General features: G+C 44.0%; 1 protein-coding gene across 1 annotated transcript in view; it reads right to left on the reverse strand.

Annotated features, from left to right (window-relative positions):
• The window catches only part of ntf3 (neurotrophin 3), a 29617-nt gene extending 21912 nt beyond the window's left edge, over positions 1–7705 (reverse strand). Inside the window, exon 1 of the mRNA XM_030113337.1 lies at positions 7578–7705. Coding sequence (XP_029969197.1) covers positions 7578–7595 — 18 coding nt within the window. The 5' untranslated portion in view covers positions 7596–7705. The remainder of the gene's footprint in view (positions 1–7577) is intronic.
• Between the last annotated feature and the right edge of the window lie 12258 nt (positions 7706–19963).

Here is a 19963-nt window from a genome sequence, read left to right on the forward strand (position 1 = left end):
TCGCGGCCTGTTCAGTTCCTGCCGCGCTCTGTTGTAATCAGAATATAAAGAAAGTCTGGTCTGTCGTCTAATCTCTCCTTTGTCCCGTGCTTTGTGTTTTACATGAACACAAACTAACCACCGCGTGCAGCACTCAGGTGATGTCTGATGTGGTTCGAATCTCTTTTGTGCTTGGTTTTATTAAATACTTCACCTAAGCTGAAGGCTGCCGAACAGCTTTATCAAACATGTGGCCCGTGGGCCAAAACAAGCCCACAACAAGGTCCAAGCCGGCCGGCTTGACAAGGTGAAACACGACCAACAATGCTAACAATACTCACAATACCACTTCGTTTCTCTCCACACGTTTCATTACTATGTTTCATTAAGCATCGTCTCTCTTCCTCCGGAAGAACCAGCATCCAGTGTCGCAGCAGGAGAGAGCTGAGGCCGTGCAGAGCTCCGCCCTGACTTCTCACCATACCCCGCAGGATATCTCACATAAACAAACTTCGGAAAGTGCAAAGCTGTGAAATTCTTGCAGGGGAGATCACATCGCTCGATAATGGATGGAGGCCAGGATTTTACACAGTCCAGCAAGCTGCCATTCCTCAAAGCTCCGATTTGACCGTTTCCAACCAGCACATGGACATAACATAGCAGAACATTTCATAACATAACTGAAGAGAAAAGAACAGAACAGAATATAGCAGAACAGCGTAAACTGACTGTATGTATGCTGTCTTGCATGTGGTAACAAAATTCATTTTTTAAAAAACCCTCTAATTGCTTATTAAATGCTTCATTCCTGGATCTGCTTGTGTATTGTAAACACACAGACTCCTGCAGTGGTATTTCATTCAGTATTTTATTACCAGAATCTCTTCAAAGAAGTAAAACGAAAACCATTTGAGACGTTGTGGGTTTGAACTTTTGCTGAAGGTAGAAGTGAAACCCGAGACCCGGTAGGACAGAGACCAATAACCATTCTTAAGTCATAAATCACTCAAATTTGTCTTTTTCCTGCCTCATAAATCAGTGAAGTCTGACACTCAGACACAAAACACGTATTGGTGTCACAGTTTCTGTGGATCTTATTATCTCATAGAAGGAAACATATTTTTCAGTTTCTCGATTTTCATTCTAAATTACAGCTTTAATTTATTATTTATTATTTATTAAAACTGAATCTCAAGCTAAAATGTGCCACAATGAGACAGTTTTAGATTTAAAGTGTGAATTAAATGAGGTTAAACTCCTGATTGACATTATAAGAACGCCTAATTGGAGATCAGAGAAATCAAAGGGACCCAGAGCTGAACCCTGTGGGACGCCCAGCGCCTTTTGAGAAAGTGACTGAGATAAAGATCTCATTTAATCATCGACACAAGATTTGTTCCTGACATCTGCGAGGAGGCCAGGCGGTCCCATGAACGCTGTGCTGAGGAGGAGGATCGCATTAAAAAAGGTATTTATGATGTGACTGAAGAAATCTTTTCAACATCTGCAAAAAAAAAAAAAAAAAAAAACTGTATGCGGTTTTAAAAGGTATTCCTTTGATGATTCCCATCTCTCCATTTCCCATTTTAGGGTTCAGCTTCTGGCTGAAGGGTGACGATTTGAGTCAGGATTAGTATTATGTTAGGGGGTTAGAGTTGAAGCGAGCGATCTGACAAGCGGAGAGGATTTTGGTTTGTGAGAATGTGGTTTTCGACACGAGGCGGCAGGTTTCGCCCTCGGGCTGCCTTGCACATCTGTCAGTTCAAATATCAAAGCTGGTCATGTCAGTCCACACAGATGTCACCTACAGGCGTCCCATTCTCTGGGGAGAACACGAGGACGGTCCCGCCCCGGCGTTCGAGGTGAGGTTTCCCAACCAGTCACAGCTTAAACAAACGGGGCGTTTTATGATTGACGGTAATGTGTCTGGTTGTAAAACAGGGAACGCTTCCCTTCCCATCTCCTGTATCTATTCCATCAACACTCAGGGTAAAATACTGTGTGTTGTTACAGCTGCAAAAAGCTCAAGCTCAAGAAGAAAAAGGTTTTTTTCCTCTATGGAGAGTTGAAAAAGCGTCACAAAACAAACAGATTTGAAGCGGATTCAACTTGACTTGTCCAGTTTTAACTAAGAAACATTACATGTCTAAATGTCGAAAGGCACAAGGTCTTAATCTTATAAGAGTCACCAACTGAAACGTTTTAAATTGTTTCAGTGTGACTTGAAAACTGGAGAGAACGGAAGTGCGCGTCATATTTTTAGATGCTGCATCAAACAAGCAGGCCTCTCAAGGAAAAACCTGTGAGGTGCAGTGGTTTGCAGTTCAGTCTCACACTGAGAAGACCCCAGAACGATTCCATACGAAGGCCTTCTTACTGAGCAAGGATGGGATTTCTTTGGATTATTCCAAAAAAAAAAAAAAAAACTGGATTGTTAGGATAACTGGGTGGATCTGCCTTCTGTCTGCTGTCAGCTGGGATTGACTCCAACTTCTTACATCCAGTATTCAGGGTTGCATGAAGCCGAATGAATACAATCTTATCAAGAATGCACATGAAGGAGGGCAAAAATTGAATATACATCTCTCGTTTTGTGTCGTCTCATGAAAATAACATGTACGATAAAATGTCACTGCATGACATACAGTGATAATAAAGAGTTTTGATTCCAACGTGCGGAGAAAGAAAAAAAATGTAATTGAAACCAGGAGACTAGAGTTTGTATGTTCTTTCTGTGTCTGTTTGGGTTTTCAATGGGTTTTTTAGTTTCATCCAAAAGTGCAAAAACAAACCGAAACATGCATTGGCGACTTCAATTTTGAAATTGGGCAAAGCAGTAAAAACCTTTCAGAAACGCTCCGACTCATGCACGTCCACAGGCCCATGCAGGACAATAAGAACAATACAGGATAAAGGGAGAGTAAGTTGGAAAGAGCAGCACAGAAGACGAAAGATGGACGCTGAGTTTTCAGCCATCCACAAATAACATTTCTGTATATTCAGCAGTTATGCAGAGTGGGAATGTTTCACACTGTCGCTCTCCTGATTGTTTTTCGGAGCTCGGGGAAGGGAGGAAGGTTGTAAAGAGGTTACAGTAAATGATCTGAGAGAATGTCCTGGCCGACACTATCGGAGATCAGCAGCCTTATCGGGAGGTCACTCAGCGTGGAAACAGAGTGGAAGGAGAGAGAAGGCCGGCCGGTCTGGAGAGATCTGAGCGCCACGAAGAGAATCACTGCGACGGAGACGAGAGATTACCGGGAGAGACCGGACGACTGAACCGTCATGTGACCCAACTGCTGGTAAGTCCGAGCCTCACCTTCAAAACCGCACGATCCCTATCTCCCCCGTCTCTCCGGGAATCATGGGAAAGATGGCCCAGAGAGACAAAGCGCACGTGGCCGCTTTGTGCAGTTCGCAGAGTGTTTACATGGAGGTAAGAGTGAAGGTTACAGGTTAAAGGAATGAATAAAAGTCTGCTTCTGCTCTGCGGAGGAGAGACGGCCGTCAAGGAAACATCGCCAGAGTGTGTTTTGCTCTACCTCGCCATAAGAATGTGCAGCGTATAAACACTCTGCGAAATGTGTAAACTATCTGAAAGCAGGAAAGACCGAGCAGCAGCAGCAGCCATGGAGGACGGGACGGTAAACACACTTCCTCCCTCACCCTTCTGGTATGAAGCCTGCAGTTTACACACATCACTTTGCATTTAAATAGAACTATAGAAGTTTATTTACGAGACTCTGGTGGACTTCCCTTCCCTGGAATCTTTGAAAATGACGTCGCAGTGCACTCAAGCCTCGGCGTGCTTGACCCGAACACCGAATCTGACACAAATCTTCACTGGAAGAGTGCTTATGCGCCACTTGAGTGTTACGGCAAAGCCCCTTTAATGCTGTGAAAAGCAGAAAAGCGCCCAAACGAAGCCCCGTGAAGTGGCTTCCAGGCTGCAGAGTGACGGATGGATCTATTAACGGCGTGGCTGAAGTGAAGAAGTCTTCACCTTCACTTCCCGAGGCGCTCTGAGACGACAGCGGGCGGTAAACCTCGCTTGCCGTCAAATGTATATTTATCTTACATTAATTCTGTCGCATAGCTTGCTGTTTTCTGGACTTGGCGGCGTTCAAACATGAGTGAGGGGAAGCAAAAAGGGAAATCCTTTAGAGCACTTCCACCTGCAACTCCTGAGAAAGTTCGATGATTCTGGCTCCGGGTTCTGACCGCGTTTCGCACGTGATTCCTCTGAGATCGAACACAAACTTGCACTACATGCAGCACGAGATCATTCTGAGCCCAGCGGGCCGAAACTTTCCAGCACGACGTTCTTATTTCAATAGAACGGTATGCGGGTGTTAAGTAATCCCAGACCCCGGAGAGGACAATAGTGGAATCTTCCATTTGTCTTATAAAACAGAGACGTGTAATTCCTCCAGGAGACGGAATGAGCTGCGGTGCACCAGCGGCAACAGTGCGGGTCGCAAAACAATATTTAGAAGTTCCAGGCAGCTGTTCTTGTGCTAGTGCAAGCTTTAACCTTTAACTGCTACTACAAAAGAAAGAACCCTTTTCATTTCCCAATCATGCAAACCTGATTACTTAAAATGCAATTACAAAGAACTAGAAGATGATTCTCCTCATTTGAAAGGTTTTTTCCGCGCAGATGCGCTGATTGGTACACTTGTGCCGGTAAATAACTGAACACTGATATCCATCTTACCCAAATGTTTTCCTGTTGAGGTCAAACTGGTTCACTTCTCACACTTTGACTGCGTTTCCCATCTGCTGTTGTTAAATTGTCTTCTTTTTGTGATTGAATCATATTTGTTCTGCTATTTCGAGATGCTTTCACTGCGAGACTGGAGAAGCGCTGCGATTCATCCCAGCATGAGGAGACACCAAAAACAGCCACCCGTCACGTGTCCGGGGAGTCGATTTCCAGAAAACAAAGGGCGGCGGGGGTCAAGGACATCAGCGAGTCCCTCCGAGAGCGACGTTCGCTGACGTTCACCGAACATCTGGATGGGGAAAACGCAGAGCGATCCGCCCAGGATGTGTTTTCTCCTGAAAAAAAATGAGTGATCTGATCCAACTCCGCCAATCAGCAAGAGATCAAGTGCATCACATGGTTGCAACTAAGAGAGCTCTTCTGAGAGTTCAGACGTCCACCTGAAAACTTCTCCAGTGTTTATCGATGCCAAATCAAACTGTCAAGGCCTGTAAATTTCACTCTCATCTCACTCGTAGATTTCCTCTCATGTATCTGCCTCTGCTTGGCCTTTAATAGAGACACATTTATGATTTCCAGACACTTTTCTATGAGGTTGTCAGAAAGTATAAAAGTGGAACGTTTGATCCAAACTGTTATATAAGCTTCTCAAAGATCACTGCTGTTTACTTCAGTTATTTCATAGTTTTGAAAAAGAAAAAGAAAAAAATGAAGGGGGAAGGTAAAGTAGGAGCCAGAAGAAGGAGAGATGGAAAAGTTAGGATGCAAACTGAAAAGATGAATACTTCACACCGACATGTTAACTGTACAGGATGAACCTCTTCTTGAAGATAAAAACACACAGAATCCTCCTCAGTCTTTTGAATTAGGAACTATATGGTTTATATTCTGTGTTAAGCCAAATACATTGTCTTGTTTTTCAAATAAAGCATAAAAATAAATGTATGTCATGGATTTGGTGCAACATCCAGGCACTGAAAGTAATGTTTTGATATCAAAACCTACTCAAGCTGACAACAGTTAATCTTCCAATTAGGATGATAATAATGTACTTTAACAGCAGCTTGTTTTAGGTTTTTAATAAACATTTGGAGCTTGTTTTAAACCATTAACAGTCACACTTTCCTGCGCTTCCCAAAACGTGTTCCTGTTTACTTCAGTAGCTCGATGTTGTTGGACAAGTCCTGCAAGACTGTTTAAAAAAAAAAAAAAGAAAAAAAAGAAAAACGTGCATCAAGTGGAGACCAAACTGACAAGACGAATCCTCAATAGTGATGAAATCGTTGCTTAAACCACACACTGTACTTCATGTTCTCCCACCGAGCGCCGCCCCTCGCACGTTCACACCCCTCGCTGCTGATTCTCCCTCTTCTCCTGGAGCGAAGCACAAACCCGGCGTTGTTACACTGAGTCTGCTGCAGCTGCATTGAGCGGCTTGACATGAACGCATCAGGCCACAGCTGCAGCGGTGAGCTGCCACAAGCAGGCAGCGCGTGGAGGAAGCACCAGAGTGAAACAGGTCCCCCTATTCTCTCCCTCCGTGCGTCCTAATTTCCCCCCGTCCTGCATGTCAGGATGAGCTCTGCGTCAAATCCGCCGCTGCAACAGCTGCCGGTGCCCTCGGCCGCGCGCACGCACAGAGGCACAAGGAAAAATTGGGGCTTCAAGTGCATGGAAGAGGCATCCACCCGCCTGCTCAAGGCGCACGCGGATGCGCGCCATTACGCAAAACTGTCCAGAGCACATGTCCAACCACACACAAACTGCTGGATTCCTACTAAAAAAAAAAAGAAAAAAAAAAAAGAAACAGAGGCCAGCTCGAAGATTGTTTTGGATTAAACAAGACTTATTTAAGTTCTCAGATAATGTCAGCACACGCACAAATCCAAAACACGCAATTTCACATTCTCTGCGTAATGAAATCATCACTTCTTCATACTTTTTTTTAGTTAGTGTTGCTTTTTCTTTGAAGTATAATCCGTCGTTAGGTTTTGCACGTGATACACATAATGATAAATTAAATATGGGGTGTTTGTGGGAGTTTCAGGGCCACAGAAGGCGTCCGAGCGGGCCTCCGTGCGCACCGGGATGATCGCGCTCTCCAGTCCTGCAGACACGCAAACAAACACGCACGGATGCGCACAGACGCAGAAACCGGAACGTTTGAACTCCTTTTGTTTTTGAGAGACATCTGTGACATATCAGCTTTCACGCCACAGCGCGCTGGTAATCCAAACAAGACACGACCTGAGCCGCGTCCCGTCCACCGGCCGTGCGCGCTCGGCACACCGGATCCACTCCCTCCAACTTAGAACCAGGGCGACAAAACGAAAAGTGCACCGGAGTCTCCTGTGTTTGTGTGCGTAAAGCAGCTCGGGAAATACCCAACCCCCTTTTGTCTACCTGTGCAGGGAGGGAAAGGCGAGCACACGGAGTGAGTTTCCCCACGCCGGATCGCCTTCGGGCAGCGCACGGCGCGTCCTGCCTGCTTGTACCTTCCAAAGCTCCCAAAGCACGAGATTATCGGACAAAACAAGTCCGTGCACATGTCTTCTGGCTCCTCTATTGCGAGAAAGTCCATATTTGATCTACAGTAGATGTAAACACGACATCGGTGCCAAATGAAGTCTTGTAAAAGTTACAAATGTAAGTTGAATCTTTCACAACTCGAAAACTGTTTATCTCAGGATTTATTACATTATGAACTGCAACAGTCTGGGACTTTATCTGCTCGGCGTTACTGCACACTTTATTTAATCCTCTGTCACTCTTTTGAAGTCAAATCTTCCAAACGACCGAATCAGCGACAAAAAAAAAAGAAAGAAAGAAAAGAAAGAAAACTGCGCTTGGAAGAGATCAAGATTGCTCCTACCGTAATAAAGGTAACCATAGCATCGGCAGGTTAGTATCCAACAGAGTCGACATGAAGGTGATTAAATTTTACACAGAATCCTTTGGCGAAAACTTCCCACTTTGCGAGGGTTGTCGTCTGTCTGCGCGCCACACTGGTTCTATGGAGAGGAGAGGACCTGGGTGTGCGTAAAGCTCTCTCTCTCTCTCTCTCTCTCTCTCTCTCTCTCTCGCTCTCTCTCCCTCTCTCTCTCCCTCTAACATAATCTACGCCTCTCTCTGTTACAGGACAGATGGCCTTTGGCGCATGTCACTGCAAAGACCTGCATGCATGCGGCCACAGGAGCGAGCCTGCTGACATGAATTAGGACACCGAATTAAGGGGCGTGTGCGCGTGCTAATGCAACCTTTAGGCCTTTATATAGTGCTGGCTTACAATTGGATTCCCACAGAGTAAATAAACCTTTTGTTATCAGCCCTAAAAATCTAAACAATTCCGCCATGACGCCAAAAGTCGCACCAAAGTTACCGATTAATGGTGTGAAATCCTATTTCTATTTATGAGGTGAGATCAACTATGCTGCTCCATAGAAAGGCCAAAATGATGTAAGAAACTATAATCTTTCTGTGTGTTTTAGCCGCACCGCCCCAGACAGGATGACTGGCATTTCGAGGAGGTTCGGCTGAACGCTGGCCAGGCCTCACGGCAGGAGGAACACTGGCCAGACCTGTTGTTCTCTGACGGCTCTTCAGCTCGGAGTTCAACAACACATAAATAACACATCAGAGTCTCAAGAATCTCTGTGATCTCTGTTGTGCCGGCGCGAGATAACAGCCGTCCCCGCGCGTCTCGCCGCTCTTGTTCGCTCGACGCCCAAACAGACCTGGCAGCCGCCCGTTTGCCGCACATCTGCTCTTCCCTTTGCGTCTTGTCCGTCTCAGCGGCGCGTCTGGCGAGGCTGTGAGCGTGGCGAACACAAGAGGAGACCCGAGTGGATTCAGATCGCTCACCTGTGGACGATGCAGGAGGAAATTTGTGGCTGGACTGAATCTGCCAGAAGTTCTTTGGTATTTTTATTTGTATCCAAATGTCAAAGAGAGCCGGTGGAGTTCTATTGTTTCTAGACTTCTCGAAACAATGCAAAAAAACCTGTGTGAGATGAGAATCCATGTTCGGTTGCACAAAATTTGAAGCTGATACTTTCATTCGTCAATAGCGTCCTGTCGATTCTGCCCCCCTGGGGGAGTTTTTGGGAGATGGAATCACATTTCGCCAATCAGCTGCCGGACGAACGCATCAAGAAGCTTTAGAGCCACAGAAATACAGAAAGTAGCTCAAAAAAGAAGAACTACTTGATCCTAAAGAAAGAGAATAGAAAGGCTGCATGCAAAATATATGACCGAGTCTGGAATGAGTGAAAGGTAACGCAAAACGCTGCAAAGGGCATGCATTAATGATGATATGATTCATCAGACAGCCACGAAGAGACGCGGGGAAAGAGGTGATGGAATACAGGAGGAGAGGCAAGCATCGAGTTTAGGCCACAGAATCACAAATGATCATTATTGAGAAAAGAAATGTGTGCGTGGGACAATTTTCTGAAACAAAGATGTTTAAGAATAATCTCCTAACGTGTCTAATGCATCTTTCTGCACCTTTTCCCTCCACATCTGCCACCCTCCTGCCTCTTTACGGTCCGTGTTCCCTCCTGTGTGTGACTCAGCATTACTCACACATCACCAGAGGTCCTCTGACTCCGGCCCCTCCTTCAGCAGCATCACCATAAAGCACGCCTTCAATTTTTAATCGGCACAACGCGGCCCCCACCCCTCCACCCCTCCACCCCCACCACGTGACGCCACTACTGTGTGATTATTATCCGGGACCGCAGTGATCATCAAATATGTAGAGAGGATGAGGATGAGGGAGGGAGGGAGAGACTGATGAGGCAAGAGGAGGAAAAGTTAGGAAGGCCATCCTCGCTAGGCTCCGAGCATTAGCACACGTGTTAACATTAAACAAATCAACATTAAAAAGTGATTTTTTAGCACTTGATTGCATTTTCTCTTAGCTGGAGTCAGTAAATGTTTTCCTGACCGAATCGTTCCAAAACCACATGTTATTGTAAAAGTTCATGTGTGTGTTCAAAGGTTGTGTTGAGACTAGAAAACTGGTCTCCTGAGTAAAAAACTCTGGCTCAGCTCCCATCGCTCGCCCTGCTATGGTCAGTCGTTTCCACATTTCCCATTTCTCTGCACTAAAACCGTCACGGACTGTAAATAACAATCAGCCACAGAACTCTCCACCGGCTTTATGTCCGCAGTTAGGAAGCAAATTGTCTTTTTTTGTTCTACAGTGACCAAAAAAAAAACCCCCCAGTGTGATCGATGTGATTGACGTGTCTTCTGTTTCCATTCCGGAGCGTTCAGATGTGTCCATCAGCCCGAACCGCGCGTCGGTTGAACTGACGGTTTGAATGAACTCACGGCAGCGTTTGAAGGATGAGCACAAGAAGCAGGGTGTGTTCGCTCTTTCCGTGCCAAACTGCTGTTAGTGCAGACGAACAATAGGATGTTGTTGATCTAAGAAGCTTGCAGTTAATTTGGGATCGATTTGCATTTATGTTCTTTTTTGCAGTTTACGCGTTGTTTTTATCCACATCTAGTGAAATATGCCTCGATCCCACTTTCACTGTGTTGCATTTACACGACTTTGCATTGCAAGATTTACACCATGGTGGATTTTCTGCGTGTTTTGGTGTAATGTTTGGAAAAAAAAACGTCTTAAAGTAAATGAAGTCCCGAGTTTTCCCTCTTTTATTTCAAAGTGAACGCCACAGCCACTTCCTTCTTACTCTGGTGTGGTTATAATCACTGCAACCACTAGAGGGCTCTGGATTTCTAAGGAGTTTCCCTCCTAAACCAGTTTAATACTCACTTTTCAATATGCAGGTTGACTTTTGATGTTTTGAAATCTTCACATTTTGTCTCATTTCTCCTTCTGATGGAAGACCGGAGTCCTACGCTAAAGAGTTTTACAGAGCAGGGGAGGAGGCGCGTTTGCTTTGGGTTTCTGCTCATTTTAGAGGAAAATGAGCTGATTTGCTCCAGATATTCAGGCGGGGTGATTATCAGATGAAGACAAAGAAAATGACAGTCAGGAAAGTAGATGACAGTGAAAAAGTAAAACCTCTTCAAGAACGTTGAAAATTGCAAACGTGAAAATAGATGGAAAACAGTTGAAACTCAATTAAAATGAAATAAATTGTACATGGCTCTGAGTTTATTGTCCTTACTATTGTTTGATCTGCACACGCATATCAGCACAACTTGTTGTGACTGACGAAAGCGTCCATTGTTGAGCGTAGAGACACCTGCAGCCTCGACGGGACAAACCCAGATAGCCCGAGTCCTGAGGAGATCAATATCCCCAGTTACAGCGGTCCCATCAGCGTGTTTGCACAGTGAATTCATCCTGCTTTATTCTCGGATGCGAGCGAGCCCGGGTCGTTCACCCGTCTTTCTTCTCGCCGCCGAAATAATCCCAACCACAAACAGCAAGGCCCGCCGCTGCTGGGCACATCAACAGCCGGTAATTAAGGGCCGGTGTTTTCGGTTAATGTCGCACGCCGTCCTCGGGAAAGTTAAACAGTCGGGCATTGATGGACGCACGTCTATAATAATGAGGCGAGCGCGACACACGAGGGCTTCATTCAGCCTCCGATTGGAAGACAAACACGGCGAGTTAATACACGAAAGACACGGGAGCGCGAGACAAAGACGACAGGAGGACGACCGACGGAGACGAGGTGAGAGAGGGATGGGGCTTAAAGGCAGGAAGGAGGGAAAAAGGTGAGGATAAAAACCAGAAACAGAAAGGAAACCAGATGGAAAATTGAAAAATAAACTACTATGTGTGAGAAACATTCACATTAAAAAAAAAAGAATTTGAACCATGGACAGCTTGTATGAAAATCATGTGATTTCTGGATTATAAGAAAAGTTTTCATCGTTTTGTCTGGAAAATACAGCCAACCGCCACTCTGCTCTGCTGATTCTCAGACATGCAGACAAATAAACAGCAGAAGAAGAGAGTGAAAGGCTGCGTGTGTGTGTGCGTGTGTGTGCGTGTGTGTGTGTGTGTGTGTGTGTGTGTGTGTGTGTGTGTGTGTGTGTGTGTGTGTGTGTGTGTGTGTGTGTGTGTGTGTGTGTGTGTGATCTAAAGTTTGAACAACCTGTGTCTCTGGAACATGCGAACATTTCCGAGCTAACAGACCTCACATGGAGGGAGAGAGTGGATTTATGTTGACAATGGCACAAAGTCGCTGCCTATTAAAAGCTACTGGTCTTCAGGGACGTGTGTGTGTGTGTGTGTGTGTGTGTGTGTGTGTGTGTGTGTGTGTGTGTGTGTGTGTGTGTGTGTGTGTGTGTGTGTGTGTGCGTGTGCGTGCGTGTACTCTTGGTTAAACAATCCATTATTGCTTGAATGCATACACAGACACTGGGAATTAAAACGTTTGTGGATTCTTTTATAAGTTTAGAGGTTTGTGTTTTCCCAATGCAAAATGGATGAATAAACAAATGCAAGTCAAGAAAAAGTTGACAAATGGCAGAGAAGAACCTCAGCCACGAGGAAAAAGAACATTTGTTTACACACAAATAAGGAAACTTGCTGTATTAAAGGGGCCGGTGAGTTTTCAACCAACATCCACATTTACAGTTCTGTGCAAACAAGAAAACCAGATTTTCTTTGACCGTGAAAAGCATCATTTCCTCTCTGTGAGCAGGTTTAGAAGGACAACTCCAGGAAATTTAGATATTTGTCACGGAGCTGGTATTTTGGATTTGTTTTCATGTTTTGTACTCCCTCATGTTTCCTGTTGTTCTTCTATTTTCTGGCTTTATTGTCTGTTTTTCACGCTATGTCTGGTTTAACGTGTCGTTTTGCTCCTGTTCCTGCTCTCCAGCTCCTCTCCTGATTCCCGCTGATTGTTATCAGCTGTGCCTCGTTTCGTCCTGTGTGTAAGTAAACACCCGCCCCAGGTTTGTCTGTTGCTTTTGCCCATTTAGACCCTGTTTACAAGATATTTTCTAGTGGAAAAGGAAACCTTCCATTTTATTTTGGACCATAAGAGAGAAAAACTTTTCACATCTCCATGGAAACAAAAAAACTGACACAAATAAGGCTAAAGTTATCAATAGTGCAACTTCTAAACAGGTAAATCTCAACATTAAAACATGGCAATGTTCACATGAAGGACAAGAAATGTAGTTTTCCTGACTCACACAATAAAAAAGAGAAATCAGAGGAGGGAGCGGTGACGGCAGTGATGAAGACGACGATGATTATCAGAGCAGAACACTGCATTATTCATGCTGCTCTGGATGGAGCGGAGGAAGGTTAAAAGAAAGTAGGTGAAAGAAGGAGAGAGGAGAAACGAGCACGACCGGACGAGAGAGGATGCTGAGAAGCAGAGAAGCTGAAGTCGGCAGGACGTACGGAAAATTAAAATCTGCTGCAGGAGGGAAGTGAAATTGGACAAAAATAATACAACAAGGCGAAGAACATCTTGAAGCATCAACACCGCAGCAGGAAAGTTAAAAAAAACATGTCTCCGTGAGCAGAAGAATCCACCGGCGTCACGTCATCGCCGAAGCTGTTCGGAGGCAAGTTCCAGCAGGGATAATTGAAGGTGTAATGGTTTTGACATTTGCTTATGATGAGGTGGTGCAGGAGCAACGCTGAGCGTGACGGCATAAATACAGATCGATGGCTCCTGTCAAGCACAGGAATCTGTCCTCCCTTCTAATATCATGCTGCGTTCGGCCTCTTTGCATCGTTTTACCTTCACAAAAGCAGAAGATGCTTTTCTTTTGAAGCTGGAATGGAGTGGGAGTAGAATTATGCAGACGTCCTTCTCCAGTAAAGCAGATCAGGTGCTTCAGACCTCTTCGTTCTTCTTCGAGAGTAAAAAAGCGATTAATAACCATCTACTATGTTTTTTCTCCTGATTTGAATCAGCAGCTGTGTTTACAGGATCACTTTTTTGGATTAAATTCTTTGCGATTGAAAGATCGGACTCATCTCAGCACATGTGGGCTTTACTTCATTCAGCTTGAGTCGATTTAGAGGTCGATTTGTGACGCTGTGAAGGATGGAGACTCAATTTTCTTTGCTGATCATTGGTCGACGTGCAGAACGAAAAATGATTGAAGCAAAGAATGCAAACCTGCTTCCTGATCGGATGAATCTCGTTGCTTCGCAGAGGATCCGACTTCTCATAGAGCTGAGCAAATCCATATCTACGATCTGGAATGGCATGCAGGTCTGCAACATGTGATCAAAATGTAATGATCACATGATCAACATCAGGACTGGGGAGAAAAGAGGAAGATATCATCTCAAATAACTATAGACTATGATTCATTTTCATATTCATTTTCAGAGTCTTAGATGAGTTTGATGATCTGGAACAAAAATCGACAAGTCTGTCAGAGATGAAGTCCAAATAATGCTGAATAAACTGTAGTTTAATAAAGTTAAATACAAACTCTAAGATGGAAAATATTTACAAACTACACAGAGGCAACAGGTACAGTTGAATCCACTGAAGTATTTAAAGGTTGTGGATAAATGAAGTCAGAGTCACAGAAAAACTGCAAAGCTAAGTTCATTTCAAGGCAGAGAAATACGCAGCTTTTCGTGGTAAAATGACCGAGAAGTTCCAAAGTCATAAATAACAGCTCAATTCACAGCTGACATGACGAAAGCAATTTAAAAGAAATGTTTTTTAACATAATTAAAACAGAACAATAGCAGATCTGAAACCATGGAAATACAGTTACTGCGTGTGTTAAAATTGAAAAAAGAAACAAATCATAGAAAAACTCGACTTATACAGTTAAAATTGAGGGACTAACTAACAGGCTACTATAAACTAATTCATGAAAATACCGCTAACGATATAAGTTAAGTCACAGAGATTATGTCGATAATCTCTCAAAGACTGTTTGCGTTGCCAGATTTTTTTTTTTTTTTTTTTTTTGCCACAACATGATTGAACGATGATCGGTCCTTTAGTCATCCGAGCCTCCGTCATTGACGATCAGCCGCTGACGACGAATCGAGGCGCCACCTGATGTGTCAGCAGGAAATAGAACTGCTCATTTCACCTCGAATGACTTACGGCGTGTTTCTGAAGGAGCGCGGCCGAAACACAGACGCTCCCTCAGTAAATAAAGCTCATTTTAACCCAGTGTGAACACGCAAACGCGCTCCAGTCAAAGGTTGAAGAAAGATTCCTAATAGAAGTGTTGACCAGTAACACTCACAGCTGTGTGTGCAGAGCGGCGGTGAAGGTGTGCACGTTGTGTGTCGGGTGATCAATCAGCTGTTGCCACATTTTTAATGAGCGCTCTTCTCTCCTGGGAAAGGTGTTTCCCTACCTTTCACCCAGTGCACACTGGGAGAGGCTCCTGAAGCGACGGGAGCTCGGCGGAGGTGTGTTTTCTGCACGTTTGACCTCCACAACACGCCGAACTGGGGTGAAAACGTCCAAAATGTCCCTAGTTTTCTTTATGAATCATTTGATCCCGGGTTGATTGTTCTCTGATGTGAGCAGCCAGGAATGGCTGATTCTGGTTCAGGGCGGAGGTCAGAACCACAAACATGTGAATAATTACATAATTCTGTCATGGACGGAAGCAGAAGTTTTCTGTTAGTTTCTGAAGAGTTTGTGTTGTGAAGACATTTATTCAAAACAAATTCTGATATTTCTGCTCGTATTCCACTCTCTAAGACTCTTTCACATGTGATGATGGAGCACTTTAACGACAAACAAAGCCACAAAGTGTTTTTTTGGCATCCAGCTCACCTACTAACAGGAACCGGAATGTTGGTTTCAAAATCTGGAATATTTTCTCTGATGTGGTTTCTTATTTGCAGATGACTAATGAATTTAAGTGACACAATGTGATCGTAAAAAGGTTTAGGTTACTTTTTCGATGTTTTTTTCTTAACTTCCCTTTTTCCTGGATGAGAGCATCTCAAGGGGCAGTCCTTTAATTTCAGTCTGACAGGTTCACAGTTTTTCTTGTGTAGATGTGATAATCATTTTTAAATCCAGTTTGAGGAAACAAGGCGTTTGACTTTTACTTTCACCTTTAACTCTCTAATTGCGTTCTGTCACCGTCGATAAAAGTGAGGCGGGGGGGATTTGAACCAAGGTCGCCGGTCCTGCGAGCCTTAGTTCAGCCTGCAAACCACCTGTGCTGCGAGTTTGAGAGGATTTAATCTAACGGACAGCGGCTCTGTTACCGATCAGGACGCGCTCATCAAGCCAATCTCGACCAGCTGCGGTCAGTCCAGAACCGGTCTCTGAGAAACATTCTTTAGTTGGAGTCAGATTTTAAGAATTTGCTTTTATATGGTTTTCCATCACACAGGGAAATGTTTTAGCTGATTATATAACTTCAAAAGAAGCAGGAATCCACGTTAATTTGACATTTTTCAACCTGACAATGATAATAACAATAAATCACTTCATAATCAGATGTGTGGTTGGACGCACTTCCAGGTTAATTATTGGTTTTATGAATCCCTGGGGCGTTTGGTGCCCACCCGGGTGTCAGTGAGAGCGCTCGGTTTCCTGAGAGCCGTGCTTTCTGCTCGGCCCAGCCTGATTCCAGTATTTGTGTAGGTGTTTTCCTGCTTTGGAAAACATCTTTGCTTCCAGAGATACGGTCCGTGTTGCATGTCTGTCGGCATCTGCGGACAATTAGCCGAGCACGAACGCAGCGCGTTTTGATGGATAGAAATCTGTCTGTTGGGCTGTTGAAGGAATTCGAAGGTTGTGGGCGGCGGACATAAACTTCAGGAAGAAGGAGGCTGGAAGGAGTGTTTGCTCGGAAAACAAACATGATGTCTTTTTCCAGCCAACACACTCCTTCGTTGTATAAAATGCACATAATTTTCAACTGGCTCCCCATAGGTTTTTCTTGCAAACCTTATTAGAAAATGTTTTCTTTTTTCATAATTTTCCATCTTTTCTTAATATTTACTGTTGCTTTTCTTTTCCTGTAACTTTGACTGACCATTTCTCACCCAAAACTGCTCTTATTTATTTTAGAAAATTTAGATTTATTTGCTATAACAGTGATATGCCTGATAACTTCTTTCACCAACATAGAAATACACAAATCGAACATTTCAGTGGATTGCTCTTGTGTGAAAAAGACCTAAAACATGCAAAACCCATGAGGCCGTTACACTGACACACGAGAAGTCCAGTAAAGCCACCAGGTGAAGACGATCACACACTCAGGTTGAGGTGAAACACATCAGGACGGGGAGCAGCAATCAGACACAGCGAGGTTAAGTCAGGGAGACTGAACCAAGAGACAGAATTAGAATCTCAAAATAACTCAAAAAACAAAACATGAACCTTGAAACTTCACTTTCCATCGTGTCATTCTTATTATTCTGATTTGATCTCCAATAAAATTTTACTGAAATCTATTGGTGTGAGCAGCAATGTCTCGTGTTTCATTCAGGGTCAGTGTGAGGACTACTACACATTTTTCACTGCACAGCTTCTGTGTTTTGCACCCAGCTCTGACGTTGCTTTGGAGAATTTCATCAATTTTCGTGTTGCAGATTACCGATTTCTGCATTCTTCAGCCATCTTTGGCCTGAAGCTGAATTTGACAAACAGAAGGTGAGAAAAACTAAAAAGGAAGGAATTACGGCGGGGAATCAGGATGAGATGGAGAAGAAAAATAGAAGGATACACAGAGACAAGACGAGGGCTTGAAATGGAAACAATAAAAAAGAAAACAGGTGAGGCAAGGACAGAGGAAGGAGGAGGAGGAGGAGGAGGAGGAGGAGGAGGAGGAGGAGGAGGAGGAGGACGGCTTTTACTGCTGTCTGGATCACATTTCTACCCAGTTTGAAGGGTCATCGCGGAGCTTTCTTACCCCACTTTCACACACATCCACGCACGCCTGCTGTTCCACAAATGAGAAGCAGACACCGACACGGATCAGCTGGCTTCACTCCTGAAAACACACACTCACACACACACAAACACACACACACACAGAAAAACATCAGAAAGAGAAGGGTGATGAAGACTTTAGCCAGAGGAATATCTTATGTTGAAGTGGAAAAATCACACAATGGGGTTATTAAAGTAGAGAAACAGTCAGAGTCGATTTAAAGAAAAGAAAGACCGAAATGAGACGCAGATGATCTCACCTGTGGAGGTTTTCCCACTGAGAAGTCGGTGGCTTTTCCCTCGGGGCCTCTCCGTTCCTCCACTCCGTCGCTGGCTCGGGCTCGTATTTACACTCTTCCAACACACACCGCCTTTATCCCACTATCTGGGTCTTTCTTCTGCTCTCACACACACACACACACACACACACACACATGCTCTCGCTTACATGAGCAACATTTGCACTGAGTGAAAACGCCGTCCTGCTAACGTTCAGGCATTAATCTGCTGCTGTTCCTCTTCCCATCTTTGGAAGACGCACACCAATATATCATTATCATAAACGCAGACATCACTTTAGCTTGTTTTGTTTGTTTATCAGATCTTACAAACACACACCACTTGCTCATATGATCTCCTTCCCATGGGGGCTTTGAAGCACATAGATCTTCATATTTATTCACTTTATAATGCTCTGCTTTGTGTTTAGAATCAGTCTGAACTGTTCTGGGATTTAGTTTTACAAGAAAACCTCAAGCTGGTGATTTATTCGCTCGTTTAGGCGGACATCATGTAGAAAGTGTTGGGTTTGAGTGGGAAACACGAGTTTGAAGAGAATCACTTCAATCAGAAGGGATAAACAGCTCAAACGGAGAAAATGTGTTTATTTTGTATTTAGACATGATGAAACTGCTCATATCCTGAGACCCATCTGTCCGTCTCACACAAGTGTTTGGCTGCTAGGAAACTGCGGCTCAGACATGGGGAAAACACTTTTTCACTTGAAACGTCGTGGAAATCGGGTCCTAGAAACACCTGTAAAACTCAAAAGAATGTGAGAGGAAACTAGATCAATTAATGAATGTAATGAATGTAGTGCTTTGTGTTTTGTGCTTGTGGGTATTTTTTTACTGTGTATCAGCAGAGCTGCACATGTTTCCCGAATGACATTCCCCACATTTGCACTGGCATCCCTCAGTTTTGACTGGATATTTTTCAGGGACGTGCATCTTTCTTTACCCTATACAGCTTCCGACAAGGTGTTCGAGACATTAAATTGAAATATTAGACATTTTAAGACAGGACGAAAGCAGAAAATCTCTTCAGAAAAGTGGAAAAGTTCCTCTTTTCTGCAGCAAACGTCCACCCGGTGGTGATTCTAGTCCAAACCGTTGTTTACATGCAGTCAGACACACACGCTGTATGGAGCCGCTGTCGCTGAGTCAAGTCCAATATCACGGATCACTGACTTAAAGCGTGAGACCATGTAGCTGGTCAGCGGGGGAGGGAGGGCGGACAGGAGGGGGGTAATTCAAAGCCACAGGTGTAACTTACCTGTGGTGGCAGCCAGACGGCAGGAGAGCTGCTGCATTAGATCGCTCTGCCAGATAGCAGGACGGGAGAGAGGCTTGGTTTTTGTTTTTTTTTATTATAATTTCTGCTTGTGTGTGTGTGTGTGTGTGTGTGTGTGTGTGTGTGTGTGTGTGTGTGTGTGTGTGCAGGAGTTGTCGGGTTAGATTGCCCAGGCCGATAGCTCCGCAGTTCCCATCTGGGAGTAGGAAGGTAACAGGTAACACTAGAATAAGTGGTCCTCCTGGAATAAATAAAGGCTTCCCTTCATCCAGGAGGAAGGAGGGAATCGGGAAGGCAATTCAAAAACGTTGACAGAGCCGAGCCCTAAAGCACTAAAGCAGCCAAAAATTAAGAGATAGATGGAGTTTGTTACTTTATGAATAAAAGTAATTAATATAATATAATAACTGATATTTCTGGTAAAAAATAAAAAAATGCAAAAAACTAAAAACTCATAAATATGTCAAGTGTCAAACATAAAAAAAGCTCCTTCTGTAGTTGTTGCATTATGTTTTTACAAGCTAATGATTTTAATCTAATGTTCTAAGTCATGATGAGAATTCAATCATTTGTGTCTGTGAAAGAATAAGAATTTAGCTACAATGAGAAACTTCCCGCACAGCTTTGTTCTCCAGAAGAAGCGTCATAAAATTGTTCAAGAATGGAAAAAAAAAAACACAAAACAAAACAAAGGCCGACTGGTTTTCTGATTAAAACACAATAAGTCAGCAAATAACGTGATTCAGATGTGAGTCTTTATGTTTTTTTCCCACGAGGGCCTTAAAGCAGTTTGCAGGACGCCTCGTATATTAAAACGCGGTCGTGGGAGAATTCTAGGAGG

Source organism: Salarias fasciatus, chromosome 17, assembly GCF_902148845.1.
Source record: "Salarias fasciatus chromosome 17, fSalaFa1.1, whole genome shotgun sequence".
NCBI classification, from domain to species: domain Eukaryota; kingdom Metazoa; phylum Chordata; class Actinopteri; order Blenniiformes; family Blenniidae; genus Salarias; species Salarias fasciatus.